Consider the following 25354-nt stretch of genomic DNA (forward strand, 5'->3'; position numbering starts at 1 on the left):
ATATAAACCACAAGTAAACATTAAATATTTATAATATGATGTGGTTATATAAATTTACATATACTTGTATATAATCTTAATCTTACTATTTATTATTTTCTCCATTTTATAGTTGAGTGTACACTATGCTTATTCTTGAGGGATTAATTACCTGGCATGAAGTTCAAACAAACGGTAAGCTGCTAGGACGAGAATAAAACTCAGCTACAGATGATCAGATTACTTCCTGTGTCAACTATGTAAAATATCTGAGACACATTTTGGTGCCCTTTAATAACCCTCATCTACTAGAACCAGCTTGACCCTTAATAGATACAGACTCAGTGAATCAGACCTAGAAATCTGATTTTAATAAAATTTGCCAAGAATCTGTTTCTGATTTTGCTACTGTCATTAGTGCTGCTCATCAAATATTTCTTATTTTCTGCTTCTGGCCCCATAGTAGAATTGTATTTTCCTGCCCACTTCGAAATTAGACACTGCTGTGTGATTTGCTTTGGTTAATGCAATAGACGAGAAAGTGACTCAAACCACTTCCAGGAGGGGCATTAGGAAGCAGTGTGTGATTCATCGTGCCCTTTACTCCTCCTGGAGACTGCAGAAGCACACTGTCAAGATGGACTCTCTATTCTCTGGACAAGTAATGGACTTGTAGCATGATTCAGAAATATTGCTTATTGTTTTAAGCCCCTGAGATGTTAGGCTTCTTTTTAGTGTAGAATAACCTACTCGGTCCTGATTGATGCACATACTGACCAATCCAGAGCACTGAATAACCGTTAAGAAATACTAAAGCTCATTATAAAAAGTGGGAAGTGCTAAACTATGGTTGCATAGAGCTGAATACGCACCTTCTGTGCCCTTCGTTTGTCTGCTCGTTGATTCTGGTGGTAGATACGACTGAAGTTCGATACAATCACCGGAACGGGTAGAGCAATGACCAAGACCCCACTCAGCGAACAGATAGAACCAAAAATCTTCCCTGCTATGGTTTTTGGCACCATGTCACCATACCTGAGTTAATGAAAAAAAATACATATATTGTTTTAAGTCACAGAAAGACATTTCTACCTGAAACTAATAATTTTTTGCTTTAAGTCAAATGATTTTTTAGACATGTCTATTTCTACTTTGTGACTACAATATACATGGCTTCAGATGTTAATGTCAGAAATGATAAATATCTGAATATAAAAATTACCTTTCAACCTTGTAGAAAATGATTCTAACATTAAGGAATCTTTTTGATTGGAAAATATGTTAAGTCAGATGATGTAATGATAGCTCTTCAATTTTTCCTTTATACGCCGTGACATAGTTCTTTACATTTATTTAATACTCAATAATTCTATGCTGAAATTTATAGTCTGGATAACACAATTTTCCACTTAGTTTTTTTTCAACATTTAGTTGGTTATGAAATTTAAGTAGAAAAAGTAGCACATCACATTCCTTTCACCAGATGTCATCATTTAAAAAATAAACTTTTCAAGGCCCCCATTAACCTTCACTTGTGAAATCTAATGGCCATTTCTCCATAAAAATCTAACTCAATCTCTCATTTGTAGCTTATTAGTTGACTATTCTCTCCTTGAAAGATTCCTTTTATTCTTGGCTTTAGTATTAGCAAATATTCTTATTCTCCCTTCTACCTCATTGGCTACCACTTCTCCATCTTTTTTTCTGCCTCCTTTCCCCTTATCTGATTTCTAAACCTTAGAGTACTTTAGGTCTCCGTCTTCAGTCCTCTTATCTTCTCCATATAAACCCACTTCCTATGTGACTTTGTCCAATCTCATATCTTAAAACTAGCTCTATGCAGCTGACGCTCTGACTTATATTGACAGCCATGATGTCTCTCCTGAAAACCAGATTCACATCTCGAGTGGTCTGGTCTGATTGTTTCTACCCCTGGATGCCTAAGAACCCATTAAAATTTAAATCAGACAAAATGGAACTCTTATTTCCCTAGCTTCCTCTGCCTCTCTCAAATCTTTTCCTCCCACAAGTCTGCCACCTATAATTAAACAGAACCACCACCATGCAGTTGTTCATACCAAAACTGGAAGAGCCATCAACGTAATTGCCAGTATCAACATTTCATCTCTTAGCTGGTCTTGTTGTCTCTGGGCACACCAAATTGTATCCCATTCAAGCCTCTTTATGACAGTAAACCAAACCATGGTCATTTCTTGCCAGAGCCATAGATATAGCTTCTTACCTGACTCTCTTTTCTACATTTACCACTTTACAATTCATACCAACATAGCAGCCAGAATTTTGGTTTTAGAAATGGAGATAAGACAACTGCTATGTTGTTTAAACCCTGAAATGGACTTGAAACTGAAATAAATCCAAACTCCTCAGTTTTGCCTCCAAGGGCCTACCTCATTTAGTTCCTGCCTATATTTTACACCACCTTTCACCAAGCTCACTGGCCTCTGGCCACACTGGCCATCTGGCCTTCTGTTTTGTGTGCAGCCCCCAGATGGTGATTATTCAGGGTGTCATTTAAATGTCTCCATCCAAGTGATTTTCTGGCCACCTAATTCACAGTAGTCTTACTGTCTTCCCTAATCATTCTCTATAACATTTCCTCATTTGATTATCTTCAGAGTACTTATTAACAAGTAACATTTTCTTATTTATTGATCTATTTTTTCACTCCTCATCCACCCTACTGACATTAGAATGTAAACTTGCTAAAGCAGGAGCTGTTCTACTTTGTGTTTTGTGAGCATAAGGCCAGCTCCTACTTGAATGAATACATTTTCTCTTCTTTACTGATGGAGACTGTCTAAGAGTGCACTCCTGGGGCAGGGGACAAGGAGGAGTTCTTTCCATCTTATTGTTGCAGAAGTTACCCAGCTGTGTCTGAGCTCCAACTATTCCACGCTCATTCTGGGGCTTTGGAGAGCTCAATGCTCAGAGAGTGTAATCCTGAGAGACAGGGCTCGAAGGAACTCACATACTAGAATCCATACTCAAGGGAGTTTAGGAGGACTTGGGGTTATATTGTATCTTGAGAGGTAGCCTAGGCAATAGTCACTCTAACATTGTTTTGTGGGAAAACATATGTGTGTCAATATGGAGATGGAGAGGAATCGGCTGAAGAAAAACTTGAGAGAGACAGAAGGTGATACTATCTAGTGCCACATTTAGTGACCCTATTCTGAGCTCTGGTCCTTTGCATTGAAGACTAAGATACTCATTCCTGTTGGTGTTTGTGGGTGATCAGCAGTTGAGCTAATTTAACATAGCTAAAGTTCCCACAAGGCTTTGGCACCAGAATGACAGTATTAATTTATAGTACAAAAATAATAACCTAAGAACCAGAATGCTGTGTTCATATAAAACATGATCTCCTTCTATCTGGGAAGCTAAATTATAATCTAAAGGTTATGTTAGTGAAGAAACAGTGAAAACTAAAGGAATTTAGAAGATGATTTTTAAAAGTCTTGGGGAAATTCTTACTATAGAGATATGTCAGTGGGATTGGAAGGTCAACTCCTTTTTATACAATGCTGTGTACATATGAGACAAATTATGTATCTGTCACAGTTCCCATTGAATGTCCAGCCATATTTGATACACAGTGTTTTTCCCCTTTGCATTGATTATGCAGTAGGCCCCAGAGAAGGCACACACACAGACACACACACACACGCATGTACACGCACGCATACACACACACACACGGATTTAAAAAAAGAGATTTGATGTTTAATAAAAACTTAATTATTTATTATGGCTAAAGAAGACAAGTACTGAGTCCATGTAATTGAAGTAAGCCTTTTAAAATATCAATATATAAAATAGCTAAGTGAATCCATCATATACTTTCTCCTGCCCTTGAAAGACTTTTAAAAGTCATTATTTATTATTTAATTTTTGTATTCTTGGTTCACTATGTCATAGGATAGGCAAGCTCAGAATAGTTGCAATTATTAGAGAAAATTACGAAAAGTAAGGAGATACACCAGTTTGTTGAAAGGCAGCAAATTCAGTCTAGTAGGATCCATAAGGGAAAAGAGGTTTCAGATACATAAGAGAAGCTTCGTGTCATAAAGCTGTGGTAATCGACATAAAATAAAATACTTATTTTTTAGCTCTACCATCTTTGTTTTATAATCCAACATTCCTTCACAACTGAGAAAGCACAGGTGAGTATTTGCAAGGACTAAGCAGGACTGCAATGATTATGGTGAGAAGAGGAAGGGGGCACGAAGTGTTCATCAATGGGTACATCTTCTCTCACGTTTACACTCTTGGGTAGAGACACAGAGTTTCCTCACATTATAGCCAGTTAGGATGGTCTCCAAGGCTCTGCTGTTGTGAGTTAAAGCAGAGGAGATAGTAAGAGAGTACAAGGAAGTAGAACAGGCAGGGGTGCTAAGACAGTCCAGGCTGTCCTGCAAATTCTCATGTAAGGACAGCCTGAGCCCTTGGCTGGTTCCCATGGAACACCAGCTGCCTGCTTCCTCATACTCCTTGGTACAATTTACATTACTCCTTCTATCCTTCTCCCTGCTCCATTTTACCAGTTTAAAGTTGACTGCTGTTGATATTTGTAATATTTTAAGCGTATCTCACTATTTGAATATGTTGGAGAAGAGCAAAAAATATAGTATGATTCATGTCTGTTTTTACATTACTCATTTTGTCTCTCTTCTCATTTAGGAGTGACCTGGAGAAATGAAAATGGGTAATGTTTATCTGCAAACTTGTATTTGAGCATAGAATCTGCTAGGGATGGGATATATCTCATTGGCAAAACCAGCTGCTTTTCTTTGTTTAACAAAATATCTTCTAACTAGTATTCAAACTCATAGCAAGAAGCAAAAACGCATTATACACCTCAGGAATCACATCTCTCTGAAATTCTGTGGAGGAAAGGCTTAGAATAGAAAGCTTATATTGCGAAGTGACGCTTACCGTGGTGAAATGATCATTGAAAGCTTAAGTGTTTCTAAAATACTGCCACTTTTTAATGATTATTTATATCCTAGGCAACTTGGTTTCCTGTTGGTACTTTATTACTTACATTCAATATAAAAAAATACATTTCATTTTTCCTGACTCCTTATTTGTAAATTTATGCTAAGCCCAGTAGGATTATTTATTTCATTCTTTCTGTTTTTCTTCAGAATTTTATATTATGTATTCAGTCTTTGAAAAATCATTTCCCAAAAAAAGTTACACCGAAACATGACATATATGTGGGGTTTATATTCATATATATATTTTTTCTGTATTTAATAAGATTGATTAAAAGACTATGAGGAGCCCCTAAAGTCTAATAAGATAAAGAATGAATTCACAGAAAAGTAAGAAGGAGGCCGGGTGCGATGGCTCACAGCTATAATTCCAGCACTTTGGGAGGCAGAGACTGGTGGATCATCTGAGGTCAGGAGTTCAAGACCAGCCTGACCAACATGGAGAACCCCCGTCTCTACTACAAATACAGAGTTAGCCAGGCGTGGTGGCACATGCCTGTAATCCTAGCTATTTGGGAGGTAGAGGCAGGAGAATTGCTTCAACCCAGGAGGCAGAGGTTGCAATGAGCCCAGATTGCACCATTGCACACCAGCCTGGGTAACAAGAGCGAGACTCCACCTCAAAATTAAAAAAAAAAAAAAAAAAAAAAAAAAGAGTTAGAAGGAAACAAGAGAATATATCATGAGAGAATAACTATCAAATATTTTAGATAATACAGCAACTTGAACTTTGTTAATTGAAAGGAAACTTTTCTCCATACTACTCTTTCTTTTCTATTTTTTTTTTTGAGACGGAGTTTCACTCTGTTGCCACGCTGGAGTGCAGTGGTGCCATCTCGGCTCACTGCAACCTCTGCCTCCTGGGTTCAAGCAATTCTCGTGCCTCAGCCTCCCGAGTAGCTGGGATTATAGGCACATGCCACCACACCCATCTAATTCTTGCATTTTTAGTAGAGACAGGGTTTCACCGTGTTGGTCAGGATGGTCTCGATCTCCTGACTTTGTGATCTGTGATCCAAAGATCAGCCTCCCAAAGTGCTGGGATTACAAGTGTGAGCCACCGTGCCTGGCCCCCCATACTCTTTCTACTCTCCCCCGCTTCTAAGTTTTCCTTCTTTCTCCTATATTTACTATGTCAGTAGAGCCACCAGTTTCCTTCTGCTCTTTTTTCACCCTGGACATATCTGCCAGACCTCATGTTTACCGCTTCCTTTCCTCCTTATATCAGTTAAAAAGGTACAATGTGGAAGTGCCCTTTGCATAAAAATGTTAATTCTAAATTTGCATACTTCCCAAAAATACTGGCTAAAATTTTATATTTTGCCAAATATTGAAGATTATTTTGGATGGAAGACCAATTCCTCAGAAAAGATTTAATTTTTGGCTATTAAATATTTCAGTCTCAAATATTATCGAAAAGTTTCATGCAAAGTTCTTGAATTCTGGCATGCACTCTACTTAATGCTAAATCTGGTGAAATCTGATTAATTCAGGCAGACAATGCATCCATTCATCCATCTATCCATCTTCCTATTTATCAGGTAATATTGATAGATTGAAAATGTACATAATTTTAAAACATAATTCATTATAAACCAAATTTCACTGATATCTTACTACATTTTTCCCTGTTTAGTATTTCTTCAGAAGTTGCCTGACTAAAATGTGGCTGTCTTTATATCTCAAATGGAGAAATATTCCCCTGAATTTTCTTACACCATCTTCAAACAGTACTGTTAGCTTCCTAGTCCTATTCACATAGTTTCTATTTTTTTCTCTTTTTATTTGATGGGTATAAATATATGTTCATTTGATGGAGTACAAATGTTATATAAGGCAAATCTCCACAGCTAATGCATGACTTTCCACCTCTGAAAGTATGTCCCACACATACTGAAAGAGAAAACAAAGTCATGTAATTGATAAATAATCATGAAGACAGAAGATATCCTTGTACAACATGAAGAAAATGCTGATTTTAAAATAAACCTTGATGCTTACTGTAACTCAATCTCTCACATTCTCTTTTTCATTTTTTACAAGGAAAAATTGTAAATTACTAGGTATAAGGAATAGAATGAATGAACAGATCCTGTGCAGGTGCCCAGAAGTTCAGGAGCATTCTGTACATTGTGTAGGGCAGTTGCTGGTTCAAAAAATGCTGCATTTCAACTACTACAATAATTAAACTCATATGGGACATGAATCAGTATTTGGGGTGTAAGTATTTGAAAAGCAGGTATCCTTTAAAAAGTTAGATGAAAGTAAGTCATGTATATAATGTCCCGGTGAAAGCCGTTAGTTGATTATGTGTGTACATCTATGCGCATTTAAATTATTGATGTATCCCTTGAATTTTTCTCTTTGACCAGAGTGTTAGTCTGAGAGGTCTAAGAAAGAATTTATTCCGACCTGGAAGCTGGATCACTTTGTAACTAGTAATTCTACCCCTTAGGGTGAGTATCTATGTTATTCATGGATTTTCTGCCATCAGCTTGATATTCTAGAAGGATCACAGTTTGATGGATGATTTTTATAGTAGCTATGTTTGCAAATAGCAAATGACCTTTTTTTGAGTGTTGTTACATAACACCTGCTTGTGGTATTGAACTTGTTTGCCAGAGGGACTCTGGTATTACTTCACAATAGGCAGATTTCTCTTTGACATTTTAAAATCGGTATTTGCCTAAAAAGTTGCCTTGATTTTGTCTCTACCTCTCTTGCCTGGAGAATCAATTCCTATACGATCTCACCTCTGCAGGAAAGCCCAAGAACATTTTTTTTTGGATCACCTAATGTAATATAGTTGTTTAAAGTACTCTGTATTATTTCCTGTTTCAGCCAAATTATGAGCTACTGTTCTTTTAACACTGCATTTAAAACAATCTCTTTCCACTATTCAGAGCGTTAATAATCTTAATTAGCGCCCACTAAATGAAAGCTGAAACTAGAGGATTCCACACCCTAATTAGAGATTTTTACCTCGAAGTCTATGCACTGTCAAGGAATGCGTGGATAAATTCAAGGGAGTCAGGGAACTCCATGATACTGTATGTTTTCATATGCGTTTTCATGAAAAGTGTTTTCACAGCTATTATTAAATTATCCAAAGTGTTACAGCCCAAATAATGTTTAAAACTCTTAATTTGAATACTTAAGATACTTACGGGAATATCAATGTTAAATATTGTCAACATGAAGAGTCTGAACCCACAATGCACGAAGGAATTGCTGAAAAATATCAGCATTATTTTATAATTGCAGAAATACAGAATACCCACTAGGGGGCATAAAAACCTAAATGAAAGTTTGGAAACAAACCAGGTCTTTGCTGGTTTTCACAAGCTGAGAGCGAGAGAAGTATTTCCAGTAAATTGCCTGTACCGATTCCTTATCTTTGCCTGCACACATGCAATATTTAGGATATATTTTGGGCATCTTATTCCTCTGGAAATAGTTGACCCATACCCCACAAATTTCATGCATTATCTGTTTTCAAGTTATTTCCAAAAAGATGCAAGAACAATTCTGACAGCATTTTGTGTTTCTTTTACAAAGATAAGTAATTTTCTGTAATGCTAGATATCACTAAGGCACAATTTTAAATAAGAAATCCTTAACTAGGACCCTTAGTGTGAAAATTACGTGAAATTAAAGGATTAAGTTTTGTGTATAGAAAAGAAAAAATCAAGGAAAGAACTAAGATGATTTTAGCACATCTACTCAACATTCTCAACATTTATACATTAAGCCCTTAACGTGAGATTTCAGCAGGGCTTACTGACTGCGTTCTTTAGCTGTGCTTTTTTTAAAAAAACAAATTCTTTCCTGTTCCTATTTTTTTCCTCTTGCTTTTAGCCTATTATATAATTATAGGAAGGCTTTAAAGGTTATAAATGGAACATGTGATTTTGACCTAACATCCTAATGAAGTGTTTTTTTTACCTAAATGAATGCCACGAGTAAAAGACTATATAGTCTCCTTTACAGAATATTTTATTTTCAAAGTATGCTTTTCAGAGCCATGCTTTTAACACTTTATTCTTCATTTTCTAAAATTATGATTTTTAAAGAGGTTATGAAAATAGATGTACAACTGATTACTGAGAGGTACACATTAAAAACAAACAAAAAACCCACTAGGGACTGGCTTTCCCAGCTGTGGAGTCCCCGGAAATATTTTCCTCTGCTTTGAGTTCCTACTCTTTGTTGCCTGGAGCTATCCTTTCACTCTCACATATCTGTGAGTCTGGTCATGTCATTCTCCTGCATAAAAGTCTTCAGTGTCTCTCTATCACCTGCAGGAAAAAGCCAAGCTCCTTAGCATAACCACAGCTCTTTATGACTTGGCCACCTCATCCTCCACTGCTCACCCACATACACCCCATATTCTCACTGGAACAAATAACTTTCTATTACTGGAATGTACTATGTCTTTCCATTTCTGTATGTCTTGTAATACTGTTCTTTCCAGAATATTCCTCTTGGCACTCCTACTGCATAAATCCTTCGGGTAATTTCCAATTTACATTGATGAAGCTCAAATGTCAATTCTTATTTAAAAACTTCCTGACAATTTTCTCTCTATCCAATAAGATTATCCACTCTCCCTTTGCTATGCCTTCAATGCTACTTGCAACTGAGAGAGTAGAATTAGATTTTTACAGGCTGATCTTCTCTTGCTAGATCATGAATTCGCTGAGGTCAAGGATCATGTCATTGTTTTAAACCCAGGTCTAGCACAGACCTTGTCCAGTGCTGAGCAAATAATTGGAAGTCAATAAATATTTATTGCTTAAATAAATCCTTCAGGGAAAGGTCTGATGGTAAATAATATATATGGCAGGGAGTGAGGGGAGATACAGGTCTCCTCCTCTTTTTTTCTGAACCAGATTTCTTATTTGTCCCCAGGTCCAACATCATGTCACCACCTCAATTTTTCTAAATTTCTCTCCAATACTTAGACAAAACGCCCAGCATAATCTGGTTCTACACTGTTTATGCTTCCTGCTTTTAATACTCAGAGAAATCCATTTTTTTAAAATTATACTTTAAGTTCTAGGGTACATGTGCATAACGTGCAGGTTTGTTACATACGTATACTTGTGCCATGTTGGTGTGCTGCACCCATCAACTCGTCAGCACCCATCAACTCGTCGTTTACATCGAGAAATCCATTTTTAACCTAGATGATTTAAAATGAAAATAGAAGTGGTGAGACCTGTCACTTTTCCAGTTTCTACCTGTTTTCCATGGTCACATACTTAACAAACATGAATCTATAAATCTGGCAAGAATTTGTTGATTTTAATTTTAATTTTTTTAAAGAGATGAGGTCTCACTATGTTGCCCAGACTGGAGTGCAGTGGCTGTTGACAGGTATAGTCATAGTGTACTACAGCCTAGAACTGCCGGACTCAAGGGAACCTTCAGCCTCAGCCTCCAGAGTAGCTGGGATGATAGGCATGCACCACCGCCATGCTCAGCTTGGCCATAATTTTAAAATACAAATAACTCCAACTTGGCAGACTTTGTCCTCTCAAATATCCAGAAATTTGAACAAATATAGACTCTGTTCTCTGAATCTCACCATCATCCTGTGAAATGGCTGAATTGTTCCATAACCATCTATTCTTCTCTTGGCTGCTACTAATCTTAGATAGTGAGCATTGGCAATTATCTGAAAATTCCATCATGTGGTAGTTATTTTTCTTAACAAGATCCTCTTGGCTAAACCTTGTGAGTATATTGAGGGAGACATGTTTGTCTTCCAGTAGAAAAAAAAAAAATTAGTCCATCAAGTAAATCAAAGTCCCAGTGAATGCCTGATCATTTTGGCTTTGGGCTGATGTCACCAGCTTCCCTAAGATGCATGTTTTGGTTCTCCATCCCAAGAGGTTTCATCTTCAACACTCTCAGGGCTGCTTTCACTCTGGGGACTTTCTTCAGTTACCTGCGGCTGTTGCTTCCATCTCTTCGTGGCCTTTGAAAGGTAACTCTGTTGGATGAAACTCCCCATGGTGCATGGTTCCAGTCACTGCTGCTGCCCTGCAGGCTGTCACCCAAGGAGCCAAATCCCTTGCACAGAGATAAATCCCCACTTTGACAGGGCTGTTAATAAGCCTGTTTTTTTATAACCAGCCACCACTCTCACTTGCTGACACCCCTGAAACTGTTCATTGCTTACAATCTATTCAAAGACTCCTAAGTGCCTTTGCCAGGGGAAGACAGAGAAGCTGGTCCCCAGGTGTATGCCTGCAGTACCAGTCTTAGGGGAGAATGTCAGTTAGGCAGCCTTAAAGCAAGAAGTGCAGCTATTTAATTTGATTTTTTTCCCCATCTGAGTCTACACAGCCTAAAATCCATTAGATATTAGAGGTCTCATGGCATTTTTAAGTTGTATTTACCTATTTTATTTTTGACTGTGCTTTTAAAATTACCTATGGATTATCCAGTAATGACCTAATACATACCTTATTTCTAATTCTGCCCAAGAAGGCCTGATAATTTTGCCATCTGTTATGTACTCCTTAAGTGTTACAGAAAAGAATGCACAAAATTCTAAATACCTGGGAGATAAGACTTGACCTCTTTATTGGGGCAGAGAATTAGGCTCCTTTTTGGCAGCAGCAGTGTCCAACTGAGATGATGGTACTGTGAGTACAAGTTGTGTCCCTCCTGGTGGGTCTGGCCATACCCATATTATTCCTGTTCCCAAATACTTGTCATGATCTAATGGCTGTTCTATGAAAGGCCTGGTGTTCTCACTCAACTGACCACTCCAGGTAGGGCCTGGGCTCCTCCTGTCCTGTGTTGGAAACACAGGACCAGTTTGGAGTTTACCACCATAGGGCCATTTCTTACCACTCATACAGCCAGGTCATGGGCTTGCCTTGTGTATTAGTCTGTTTTCATGCTGCTAATAAAGACATACCTAAGACTGGACAATTTATAAAGGAAGGAGGCTTAATTGACTCACAGTTCCACCTGGCTAGAGAGGTCTCACAATCACGGAGGAAGATGAAGCAAGAGCAAAGGGACGTCTTACATGGCAGCTGGCAAAGGCAGAGTGAGGGCCAAGTGAAAGGGGAAACCCCTTATAAAATCGTCAGTTGTCTAGAGACTTATTCACTACCATGAGAACAGTATGGAGGAAACTGACCCCATGATTCCATTATCTCCTACCGGGTCCCTCCCACAGCATGTGGGAATTATGGGAGCTACAATTCAAGATGAGACTTGGGTGGGGACATAGCCAAACCATATCATCTTGTTTCTTCTTTATGTGTGCACCTCTCTGCTTAGTCACTAACCAGGGACTTCTTCCTGCTAAGATTCCAAAGTTCTTTAAGTATAAATAATTTAATATGATGATGCTTCCTGTAAATAGTCACAGCTGTTTAAATATAAAAGGAAATGAGATAAGAGAAAATGTGATTTAACCTCCCAAAGACAGCCAGGCACTTCCACTAAAATTCTAGTGTTCAATTTAAGCTAGAAAGTTTCTATATCCTTAAACAAACTTTGCTTTTGATGAGAATCCGGGAACTTAGGCTTACATTAGATATGTTTTAGAAGAAAGATTCTATTCCAATCAATGTGAGACAAACTTATCTCCTAAAATTAAATGAGTAAAATTTATGGATTTGTGTTTGGATTATTTTGCCTCTTCTAAGGAGATTAAAGCACCGATTGAATAGTCATTCTTCTTATTAACTATACAAACTAAGGCATATCCAGAAAAAGTATATACATGAAAAGGATCTTAAAAAATCCATGACTCTACCTCTATAGTTCTACTTCGTCAGAATTCTGTATGAATATGCTCTGTGGTTATATTCTTACTCTATCTAGTTAAGAAAAATCAACAACACAAAACAAAAAGATGACCCAAAAGGTACACCTGCTTAAACATAAACCAACAGAAAAGAACTTTCCATAAAAATTATTTCCATCAGGTTTCATTTTAAGGAGAAAGAGGAAACAAATTTTGTGAAAATATGTTGATACTAGAAAACATTTTTTAAAATGCAGCATATATCCCACATTCTACGTACATTAAATGCATACTTTCTTACATCTCTTTGTATGCTCCTCTCTACACTTAATTTTCTGGAAATGAGGTTGGATTGTGAAACAGAGTACCTTACTTTTAAAATAGTATTGCTCATATTCAGGGTCTAAGCAGACAAATAAAAATCACATCAAGTGTTTACAATAGAATGGACTAAGTGAAGAAAACTCTCATCACATAAGATAACCCAGGAATTAGCAACAGCAGGAAGCCGCCATCAGCAAGAGGCTGCAGGGCAAAGGGAGGAGGAAGTTTTTCAGTTTTAGGGCAGAGTGTCATGGAGGCTGGAACTTTCTTTCAAAGACTGCATTGAAACAGTCTTTCAATGCAGAAAATACTAGATCCACAAAGTAGTGTGAGCAACTGCCTTAGAAGATGCAAAGAAAGAGGAGAAATACACTGGCTCCTTCCCCAGCCCCTCTCCAATCTCCTGCCAGTGCTTTCCACTGGCACAACTGGCAGGAAACCAGATGACCAGCCAGCTTGGAAGATGCAGCCTGCTGGCATCTGGATCGCTAGTAAGAGGCGTAACCAAACAGGAACCCAGGGCTTTTTCACCTAAAGCTGTGCTCTGCTCACCTTACCACAGCTCACTACAAAGATCCACCCTGGTTCCAAAACATTATGGACCAGATGCAGAGCTGTTATATTGTTATTTGTCTCCAGCCCCGCCCCCTCCCAAAAGCAGAAAATTGCATTTTATCCAGATTGGAAACACAGTAGTGAGACTGATGGGAAGCAGTTTCCTGTGTCATGTCACTCTGTGTTTTGAATGATCACGAGCAAATCAGACTTACTATGTTAAAAACTAAGGGTAAGATGGACCTTCTTCTAGGGTAGGCTTGAAGCTTTTTAGTTTCTGTCAAAGCTGTGCATTTCAATCCACTGAAAATGGAGAACAAACTAAAGAACCAAAGTATCTGTTTTGACAGAGTGAGAAAAAAAAGTGTTAAACGAGGGAACATTATAAAGATGTAAATTAGATCTGATTATTGTAAAATGTTCTACTTGTATGAAATGGGCACAATGTGTAATAAAAGCTGGTCCCTGGGGCTTCCAAGCCTCATGGTGACTAAGTGTTGGCAAGAAGCTCTTAATTAGAATAAACCATTTCAGAGTTAAATCCTTCAACAGATCTCTGAAAATGCCATCAGTAATAAATTAAAGCCATATTTTAAGGGCAAGTGAATAAATGTAAAACCAAGTTGCCTTTAAAAATGAATACAATTCCAAGTTCAATTGCTCATGAGTCTTTTTTGTTGCAGGAGTATTTGTTTTGCTTGTTGTTTTATTTTGGTGTTTTTTTTTTTTATCATGCTAATGAAAGTCTATAGCTAAACATGTCACAGCCTGGCTGTTAGTTATAAATTTAAATAAAGAAAAATATTCTTGTGTTTAAAGGAGATTGTAAGATTACAGATGAGAGTTTTGGCAATAAAATGGAAATGTACAATGTGTGCTTTAAATTAAATACAAGAAAGAACATAGTGATTCCATTATAGGTGTCATTACGTGAATAGCTAGACTACTCTTACAGAATTTGTTTGACAACTTGATGTTTCTACCACTAATAAGGGGTTATGATAATAATTTATTTGTAGTTGTAAAAGCCTGTTAGGGTTTTCACTACTTCACTAATCTCTGAGAGCAGTCACTACATGATCAATGGTGGTTGATTTTCATTATGAGAAAACAAAGCTAAAACTTGAAACAGCAGAAGCACATTCCCTGAAACATTTGGTAGTGGTTTTATAAATACAAATACAATTGTCTGGTTAGATAAGAACACTTAAATTCGTGAACTTCCACATATAAAAGTGAAAAATAAGTTAAAGCAAATGGTAAAAGCTAAAGGCAAATAATCCTCTCAAATATATTTTTCTTTCTTCTTTCTCCCTCCCTTCTTTCCTCCCTCAAAACTGTATCTAGTTTCTATAGTGAGTTGGAAACTTTGATGCTGATCACAAATTGAACACTTGGTTCAATTTATTGAACCACCCCAAAAGGCTCTTCCAGTGAAGGAAAGAAGTTAGAGTAATAAACAAATAACTGAACTCTTATTATCTTAGCTTTCTAAATATTTTGATGTATTTTGTTCCACTTTCCAGACAACCAAGGCTATTGTTTACATTCCCTGCTCTATGGGATCTAACTCCTCCTGAAAACAATTGTTAATTATCTCATTTATGTCTCTGCTATTCACCCTAAAAAGGAATGCCCCAATGGCTTACTCTCTTCAAGCCTAAGTGAATCTTTCTCCTCTCGATTGTTTCTAAATTATTTTATAAGTGTTGTAAATAATGTGATTAGAGTGCCTGCGCTGTTCCTAATATGCCCATTTAGAGCACTCTTTCTGTAAAAGGCAAGCAAGCTGGCAAACATTTTAGGCTTTGCAGAACGGCACTGCCTCTGTCACAACTACTTGACTTTACTTTTGTAATGCAAAAACAAGCCTAGATAATCCATAAATGAACAAGAGTCACTGTAATCCAATCAAACCTTATGGAGGGACACTGAAATTTGATTTTTATACTAATTTTGCATGTCAAGAAATATGATACTTCCTAACCATTTAAATATGCAAACACTCTTCTATGCCCGTAAGCAGTACCAAAACAGGAGATGGGCCACATTTGACCTGTGGGCCGTATGTAGTTGGCCAAACTCTGACTTTGAAGGAACAATCATTGTGCAATTAACTCACTTTGGAAAGGTTAAGTGTTGTACTGTTTCTTCTAGAAGAGTTTGAAACCACTCAACAAAACATTGATATTGTAAAATGTATTTGTTCAAACATTTCATGCTTCTCGACTTTAGGAAATACATCTTTGGGGGAAGTGAAAAGAGGCACCTCTGACTCTTAGCGCATCTGCCTCTTTCCTATCACTGCCCCTCTCCACCATTACTGGATGCCTTCCATTAACAGGTGGACAGAAGATGAAAGGGAGAATGAGCTGACTGCCCTGGTTGCTGTCTACCACTTATGTAATATTGGTGCAGTGGGGAGAAGGGAGAAGGTATTATGCTCTAAACACTTTGCTAAGTGTGGAAAGGCACAAATTAACAGCAGCAGTCATTGCTGTTAGTGACCTCTAGGAGAGAGAGAGACAAACAGAAAATAACATTTGAGAGTAATAACCGCAATAATAGAAATGATGGTAGGATTCCTTGGGAATTGAGTGTACTTGTGAAATACTTCCATAAGGAGGCAAGATTTGAACTGAATCTAGAGGAACAACAAGAAGTTAGCCAAGCAGTAAATAGAAGAGATGTGGTTTTTTAAGAGGTGTCCAGGCAACTCTTAGCTGCAGGATAATCTTACAAGTAGGTGGAGTAAGTTGCTGTCTATGACGATACTGAGATGGTTTGCTTTCAACTCCATGTCTCAAATGCCTACCTGTATTACATAAATTCCACAGAGACTAATTCTGCCTAAGAATTCTTGTCTTTGTTAAAGTCACAGTAGTCCTCTCTTATCTACTGTTTTGTTTTCCATAATTCCAGCTACTCGGTGTCAACTGTGGTTTAAAAACATTGAATGGAAAATTCCAGAAATAAACAATTCATAAGTTTTAAAGGATGTGCACTTTTAAATAGAATGATGAAATGTCACTCTGCCCTACTTGTTCTGCCTGAATAATGAATTAACCTTCTATTCTGTGTATCCACACTATATACTCTACCTGCCCGGTAGTCATCGACATTGTCTGCTCCTGACATCAAACCATTGACATCGTCATGGTTCCATGATCCAGGATCACTCGAAGCATTTGATCCTCCTTCTGATGATTGCTAGAAGGTCAATAGTAGCCTAATGCTAAGTCACAATGCCTGTGTTAGTCACCTCATTTCATCTCATGATGTAGGCATTTTATCATCTCACATCATCGCTTGAGGAAGAAGAGTAGAGTATAATGAGATATTACGAGGGAGAAAAACCATGTTTGCTAAAACATATAGTTGTAATTTTTCTATTTCATTATTAATTAGTGTTATTAATCTTTTACTGTGCCAAACTTATAAATTAAACTTTATCATAGATATATATGTATAGAAAGAAACAGAATATATTGAGTTCAGTACCATCCTTGGATTGAGGCATCCACTGGAGATCTTGGAGCATATCTCCCTCAGATAATGGGGGACTGCTGTATTCCTGAGAATTGTAGCACATTAAGACTTTGAATTCATACAAGCATCTCTTTGGGATTAAATATGTATATCAAATTATTTCTTGAAGACAGGTTTTCATTGGGAGAGACTGAAGAGCAGTCACATTTAGAGAAGGGAAAAGGGCCTAGAAATGAAGACTGTGGCACTGAAATCCAAACTTAGGCTATTGAAAAGTTTTAGCCAGGGCTGGTTATGCCTAGAAAAACCTTTTATTTTTCTTTTTCGTGAACTGATTTTTTAAAAGGGGCATTTGTTTGTCTAGCAAGAGTGAAAGGAGCCAGCCATTATGCCTTAGAGACCCTGTATTGATCTTAGCAGACAAACCACTAAATAGGACTTGACTCCTACACAATGGAGGATTAATTCTCCTTTCCGCACAAGCCTACAGTGGGCATGTCAATATGCATTTATGAAACCTCCCTCTGTGTGGAGAAGAGAGCAAAGAACCTAATAAACAGATTAATGTAGGAAAGTCATAAGTGGCCAATTTTTTCCTTAAACTCTATGAAATAAAATCAGAAAAAGCAATTTTTATATAACTTTCTAATTTTTTCATTTTTTGGATTTACTGCTTATACATAGTATATTGCTAATTACTTTATAGTTTAGAAGGAATAAAATGTGGGAAAAAAGTTTTTCCTTTACCTTAGTGAGGCTTTCTTATTGAAACATGCCAAAAGAATATGGAAGATTTGACACAAGAGTGAAGCTAGGTAATTATGAACTCTTGCTCGCCTAGAAATATGATAATCTTAAGTGGAATTTGGCTTAGCCTTACTGAGTGGAAAAGTAAAAATGTTCTCTTAGCTAATTATTTTGTCTGAGTGAACTTGAACAAAACTTTCACATTAAAAAAAGAAGTAATTGTCTTTTTAACTTGATTGTTTAGGTAGTGATACAAGTTAAACTCCCTTGTTTGTAATTAATGAAACAAGTCAAAGAAGTCTACAGGTGGTTCTCAGGAAAGAGTAGAGAACTCACATGGGAAGCTGCATGTTGCCTTTAATATCAAGCCAGAAAATATTTTGAGTCCTATAAAGTGTTTTCACTCTATACCTACTAAAACATAATGCCATTAATTAAAAAGGATGTAGAACTGTGGTGATGTGTTAACTTTAAGATCTTTATCTTTCTCCTGATATGTGTGATGTACTATTCAGTAGTGGGATGGCTAGGTTGAATAACTTCTCAATTTTTTTGCTCAAAAGCCAACATAACTTTGCAATAACAGTAATTCTAGGGTCCTAACATAATGACTTTGAAAATAAATGTAATGCTTTTGTTTTAGCTGTGTTTGTGCCTTTACATACGGAACATCCACCCTTCACATATAATATCTTCTGAGAGCAGGAGCATCTCATTATCATGGAGTAATGGATGCAGATAAGAAGAACACCCAGAAGTTGTTATTAACATGAAGTAAATAGATTAGTGTAGCAATATTTCCTATTCTTTGGTAGATTGAATATTTAAAGCCTAAGTAGTATTAGAAGGGCAGTACTACCCTTGATCAATGACTTACCTTACGTGGTTACACAACTATATTTTTTCCAGAATTAATCTTAACATTTCTAAAAAGAAAAACAAAAATCTTGGGGATGACAGAAACAGTCTTACTGTAAAAACCGTGCCAAATCCTTGCCATGTGCAAGCAGAAAGATGTGAGTCATCCAAAGTAACTGCCTTTACCAGCCAAGAGTCTCTTTAATCAATTTTGATTAGCAAAGGCTGTACTCTTTCTCTAATGCTCCAGAAGGTGAATGCCAAGGGAAGTCAGAGAAATGAGTGAGAGGTATACTTGGGGTATTTGGTCTACGCTATCTTTAGAATATAAGTGCTTGATTCTCAATCATTGATTTCTGATATCCCACTATATTTAATATTTCAACAAGTTATTCTGTGATTTAAATTTTACTTAATTAACTTGAAAAGTGTGTGTGTGTAATATATATACCTGATGCGACTAAATTTCAGTTTAGCTAAAGATAACAGGATCATTTGAATGGCGGTTTTATGTGGAGGCACTTATATATGTAAAGTGTTCTGTTCTCTAATTAGGAATGGGTGCATGTTATAAAACGAAAACAAGAAAAGAAGGATGTCTTGACTCCCAAAGGATAGGAATAGCTACTGTAAAGAGATTTTCTAATTTTATGTTCTTTTTCATTATGCCATTGTCACCCCAGGGGAAGGTAAATGACAAAAATATTAAATGTGAGAAAAGAATATGACACAGAAAGAGCAGATATCTGAATATTGCGGATTTTTTATTATTCTAAATTAATATACAATGCTGAAAAAAGTGCAAAGATTTGCTGTTTCTGTGGAGAGATATTTGCAAACACAATATTGGCTCATTCTTTAATGCTCATTCATACAAAGTAATCTACAAATTATAGCTGACTGCTTTTTATATGTTAGTTTCATTGTGTTCTATACAACCAACTTATTTTTACTTGCACAATCAGATAGAAGCAGTAATTTTTCTTGGCAAAACTGATCATCTAAAGAAAGGTTTATCTCACCAACATTAGCTGGTAAATTAAAATTTCCAATGATTGAACATCTTAGTAGCATTCTCAAGGGAAGCATATAAAATGACTTTTTGTTAGGAAGAAAATAAGCGAGCTTCTTAAGGGAGACTGAGGCATTGTAGAACTGAATTATATAGCAAATGTTCGATTTTCTTATATTAATTGTATATCGATTATCATTAGAGATTAAATAATAATTGATGTGATCAACTTAGCACTGTAAAAGATATGGTATCCTCCAGCGAGGAAAATATTTCTTTACTCATTAGTCCTTCTTGAATAAATTATTGCAAAGAGAAAAATGTTTATCATAAAGTCAATATTATTACTGAGCTTGTTTGTATCTGCTATATCTGAATTTGCTTCTGATATTCTAGAAAAATTAAGCCAAACCAAAACAAGACTAGTATGTCAAAACAATCCAGAATTTCCAAAGTCCATACCCTCACATTTAAGACTAACTCACATAACTAATATGACAGCAAATCCTCTCAATGACAATAAGATCTACAAGCCCCAGTTGTTACTTCAGTTTGTTTCAGGAAAAATCTGATACAACTAAATTTCAGATTAGCAAAAGATAACAGGATCATTTGAATGGCGGTTTTATGTGGAGGCACTTGTCACTATTCATGTCCACCTCTGATGTCATATTTGCCCAGATTTATGCCCTGCTTGAATTTTGCTAAGAAAAGGAGCCTACTGCTACTGATTGGCAAACACTAGAGTAGCTCCTTCTTACTGTTTCATAGTTGATGATATTTTATTTGAAGGAACATGACTGAGTTTTTCTCATTTGGCAAGACATGAAATCAGAAGACCTGTGGGCAAGTTCAGCTCTGTCTCCTGTTAGCCATGTGACATTGTACTCAATAATCTAACTTCTTTAAGATGGTTTCCTATGTGTAAAATGTGGAGAGATGAATATTCACTTCCTACTTCCTAGTTCGTGATGGAGATTATTACACCAAAGTGTCCTATTCAGATCCAGGTGGACTCTGCTCTTGGAGGCTCAGTTGGTGCATGAAGGTTCATAGACTTCCTAGGAGCTTCTCTTATAAAGGGCTGAACTTTAGTCCTCCTTGGCTAAACAATAAATAACATTTATTGGACACTATTCTAAGAACCTTATATGGAAAAATACATTTATAATAAGTTTGTAACCCCACAATGGGGTGGGTATTAATATTACACTTTTATTACAGGTAAGGGAAAGGACGCTTAGCAAGGCCAAATTCTTGCAGGGATAATCACGGGAGAGGTGACAAGGGCTATGTGGGCGTGACCTCACATTTTTAAAAGAGCTGACATGCAGTCTTATGATCCTATTTATAAATAAGACCACATCTACATGTGTTGTGCATGCTTATTAATGTCAGAGCTTAAATCGTACCCAGGCATTCAGGACCTTGCAGATGAAAATAAAAGTCTTTCAAGAAGGAAATTGGAATAGATTACACATTTGTTCAGATAATTTAGGCTGAGGCATCACTTCAGAAACCTGTAGCTGATTTTTGAACTTCTAATTTAAGATTACTATTTCTTTTCGTTTCCGTCTATTTTAAAACCAAATAAAATTTACTCTCTTAGGTGGAAATGTTTTGCACTTTTCACTATGGACTTTTGTTCGTTCTCCTTATCTATTAGTCTTTTTTTCATTTGTATTCCTCTTACACTACAAAACTAAATCAAAAAGTACATTTCAGGCCAGGCGCAGTGGCTCACACCTATAATCCCAGCACTTTGGGAGGCCAAGGCAGGTGGATCACCTGAGGTCAGGAGTTCGAGATCAGCCTAGCCAACATGGTGAAACCCTGCCTCTACCAAAAAAAAAAAAAAAAAAAAAAGAAAAAAAATGCTGGGTGTGGTAGTGGGTGCCTGTAATCCCAGCTACTTGGGAAGCTGAGGCAGGAAAATCACTTGAACTGGAAAGGCAGAGGTTGCAGTGAGCCAAGATCACGCCACTGTGCTCCAGCCTGGGTAACAGAGCGAGACCCCATCTCAAAAAAAACCAAAAACCAAAAAACAAACAAACAAAAAAACCATTTCAGACATCCAAAATTCTAAGAAAACCCACCAAATAGAAGTTTTAAGGAATTAAATAGACTTCTCAGACACAAGTAAGAATTAGACCTACCATGACCAAAAAAAAAAAAAAAAAAAAAAAAAGCTTTCTTATTTCAGTGCTTTTGTGGTTCATGTTGACAGAAGGTGAGACAAGGAACATCAGTCAGGACCGATCACGTCAGCTTCTCTTCATCTTTTAAATTGGGAGGAAGCACCTGAGACATCAAGCATTGAATGAAGCTTAGTACTCACCTTAATTTTCCTTTAAATTATTTAGTCTTTGTTACACAATAAGCTCTTTTACTATTCACTCTAGCCGGTGTATTTTGATTTGTTCATTTATTGGTTTGCCTGATTATCACCTGGTATTTAAATAAATTATGATTCTAACTATGAATACAGACTTTAGTGAACCCTTACATTAAAATGAACAAAAATAAAAAATAAACTCACTCTTACAAATCATTTATGAACTGCTGTTGCTCAGAAACTGGAGTCTCAAGGAATAGAACCAGAATATTCTATCAACTAAACCTGAAAAGAACCTCTATAAATTACAAAAACTAAAGTATTTTACTTCTTTGTAAAGAAATACAAATAGTTAATGTCAAGTCTTCAGTTACAAGAAAAGGTATTTCCTCATGTGATTTAGTGTAGGGAGCCCTCTGGGTCCCCTTTCTAGCTTGACATTCTCCATCGCCTATTTGGTTCTACTTGTTTTCATAACGGAATATGATATCTTTTAACGTGGGCCTCTAGAATTTCTTAAGTTTGAAAAAGGTCATCTTCATAGCTATCAGATGTTAAACTGTTTTAAGCATCTTTGTAAAGGGAATGCAAGTCATCACAAATACAATGTTGAACTCATTGCTTTGCACATACTAATCTTTGGTTTTACTGAATAAATAATAAATATTATATAGAATGCAGAATATAAACTCAGAAATCTAAATGTGTATAAGGACTGTACTGATGAAATCTGTATCTTTGAATTTTTGATCGAATGCTAAATTCAGTGTCTTTATGTGAGATCTGACATCTCTCAGATAATTCATAAATCTACTTTGTAATATTTTATTTATGTTTATATTATGTAATATAAATGTATATAAAATATATATCATCTACATTTCATATTTTTGTATCATATATATAGTTCTAATTGTAATGTAGTTTAAGAAAATACTCTTGTATATTTTATATCACCAAATAAATTGTGGAAGAAAAGTAGAAAATATATAAGAAACAATGTATACAGAATAAAAATGTGTAACCAAGGGCAAAAGAATATACTGGAGCTAAATGACTAATGAAAATTATAAAAAAGATATAATAGTTCTAGTTTGGTCAAAGCATACAGATATTATCTTTGGCTTTAGTGAGTTTATTGAAAATGAATTGGTATGAATGCATGCTTTGCCAGTCCTGGGTGCAAATTATAATGCTGCTATTGATTAGCTATGTGAGTTCCTTAACGTTTATAAGACTAGGTTTTCTCATCTGTCAAACAGACCTAAAAACTTGTTTAATTTTTTAAATACAATCTAAGTACCAACTTTAGATTGGCTCCTCAGGCCAAGACAATTCTAAACTGTGATGGTAAATAAGATAAACTTTGGTATAATTGCTAGAACATATGCCTTCTGAAATGGGATTATGTCAGGAGAAACTGGGGAAAAAATGGAAAATGAACCCAGACTCAAAGAACAGTGAAGATATTGACCTTGTTTATGATTGTCTCATTCTTCAAAAGAGGCTGAAGAGTACAAGGTTCTTATCCTGGCTAAAATATTTGCAGCTATATGATTGTATAATTCAACTTTTCTTCAATTTCAATAATGAAGTGGGGGAGAAAATATAGCTGCACTAAATTACCTGCTCCCTGCACAGATTTGAATATTTAATAGCTCAATCAATGGCAAAGCAATTATAAATGTCTGCAAATAAAAATAATTCCTTGTTCCTGGTGTGCAAACATATGTATCTGCCTCCTTTGCCAGTTACAATAAAAGTTTGAAAAGTGACTTGGGAACAACTTGTCATCCTTCATTGTCCTCATAGTGTACTGAAATCAAGTATCTTTATCTTCCTAAAATATGACTCATTACTGCGGGAGTTTGGATATAGTGTCACTAGGCACAAAGCAGTAAGATGCATTAGATTGTGAATGTATACAGGGCCAGCTTCGTGGGTGTGTAAGCTCATAAAGGCTTCATGCTTGGTTTAATGGTCTGCTATTGCTGTCTGGAAAATTCTTACTTTTATTTTTGAGCTTGTGTTTTGCAAGTGAAATGCAATGGGACAATGGAGTATGGGCCCAAATTCAGGAGAAATGCATACCATGCATGGAAACCATTCCTTGCTGCCCCATTTGCACTTATAATGTCAAATGAGCACAGAATTCTGGTGAACCCATGGTATGTAAGAGTTCAGTAAGATTCCAAGCCAGTGCTAGGTAAGTGTGTCACATCTGCCTGGAGTAAGTGGGAGAGATGACAGACCTGAAAAGCCACACTTTATTCTCAAACTAGAATTAGCTTCAAACATCTAAAGAAGGTCTGGCATTCAAAGAAACATGAACAACCAGGTACCCTTACCACATGTTTTCTTACTCCTGTTACTTTCCTTTATTAACCAAATACTTAGGCTGAAATGATGACATAAGAGGAGAGGAGAAAGACAAAAAAATCCTCAACCTCTTTTTCTTTCAACCCTTCCTTGCTCACCAGCAAGTTGAAGGTAGAAAATATTCGTCTAATGTGTGCATAATTAAGAAGTGACATAAAAACAATTGAGTTAGTTCTATGCAGTGTTTCTACTGTTCTGGTAAGAACAAAATACATATGCATATCCAAGTTATGAAATAAGAATTGTGTAATTTTGGTGATTCTGCATACAAATTAAATACTCATATTTGCATTTAAAACTGGTATTACACAACATAAAGATAAATGGTAAAATTCATGGTAATAATTTGAAGTTTTAAGTTTTCTTTACTTGGAACCACATTAAACAGCAAAAATATCACAAGTCAAGAGAAAACTGTGGAAGAAAGGAAAAAAGATTTATATTTTAATAACTTTAATGACACATATTCCTTGCTTTTTGAACAGGAGCTCACGGTTTTATTGTGTGGTGGACCCTGCAAATTATACAGCCTTGCTAGCACGGACAGGGTAACACGGTGGTTAATTTCAAGGGCTTTGAATACACAGAGAATGTGAATGATGTTTTGCCACTTACTTATGGCCTTAATTAACTTTTCTAAGATTCAGTTTTCTCATTATTTATTTATTTAACCAATCTGTATATATAGAGCCTACTGGGTAAACAAAACAGGACTCTCTACCCTTATGGAGTTTACATGGTAGAGAGGAAGACAGAAATTAAACCTATAAACAAAAAAATAAGTGCATAGTTGCACATTACGATATGTACAATGAAAAAAGACCAGCACGTTTTGAGAAGGTTGGGAGGGTATTAAATTTATTTATTTGGGGTGGTGAAAT

General features: G+C 36.3%; 1 protein-coding gene and 1 long non-coding RNA gene across 2 annotated transcripts in view; one reads left to right on the forward strand and one right to left on the reverse strand.

Moving 5' to 3' along the window:
- LOC105475403 (potassium voltage-gated channel subfamily D member 2) overlaps positions 1-25354 on the reverse strand; it is a 486131-nt gene that overhangs the window by 16662 nt on the left and 444115 nt on the right. The window contains exon 2 of the mRNA XM_011730620.3: positions 852-1014. Within this exon, the coding sequence (XP_011728922.1) occupies positions 852-1014 (163 nt within the window). The remainder of the gene's footprint in view (positions 1-851; positions 1015-25354) is intronic.
- Positions 2725-25354, forward strand: part of LOC112425517 (uncharacterized) — a 42576-nt gene continuing 19946 nt past the window's right edge. The window contains exon 1 of the long non-coding RNA XR_011622016.1: positions 2725-7453. This is a non-coding gene — a long non-coding RNA (uncharacterized lncRNA). The remainder of the gene's footprint in view (positions 7454-25354) is intronic.

Source organism: Macaca nemestrina, chromosome 4, assembly GCF_043159975.1.
Source record: "Macaca nemestrina isolate mMacNem1 chromosome 4, mMacNem.hap1, whole genome shotgun sequence".
NCBI lineage: Eukaryota > Metazoa > Chordata > Mammalia > Primates > Cercopithecidae > Macaca > Macaca nemestrina.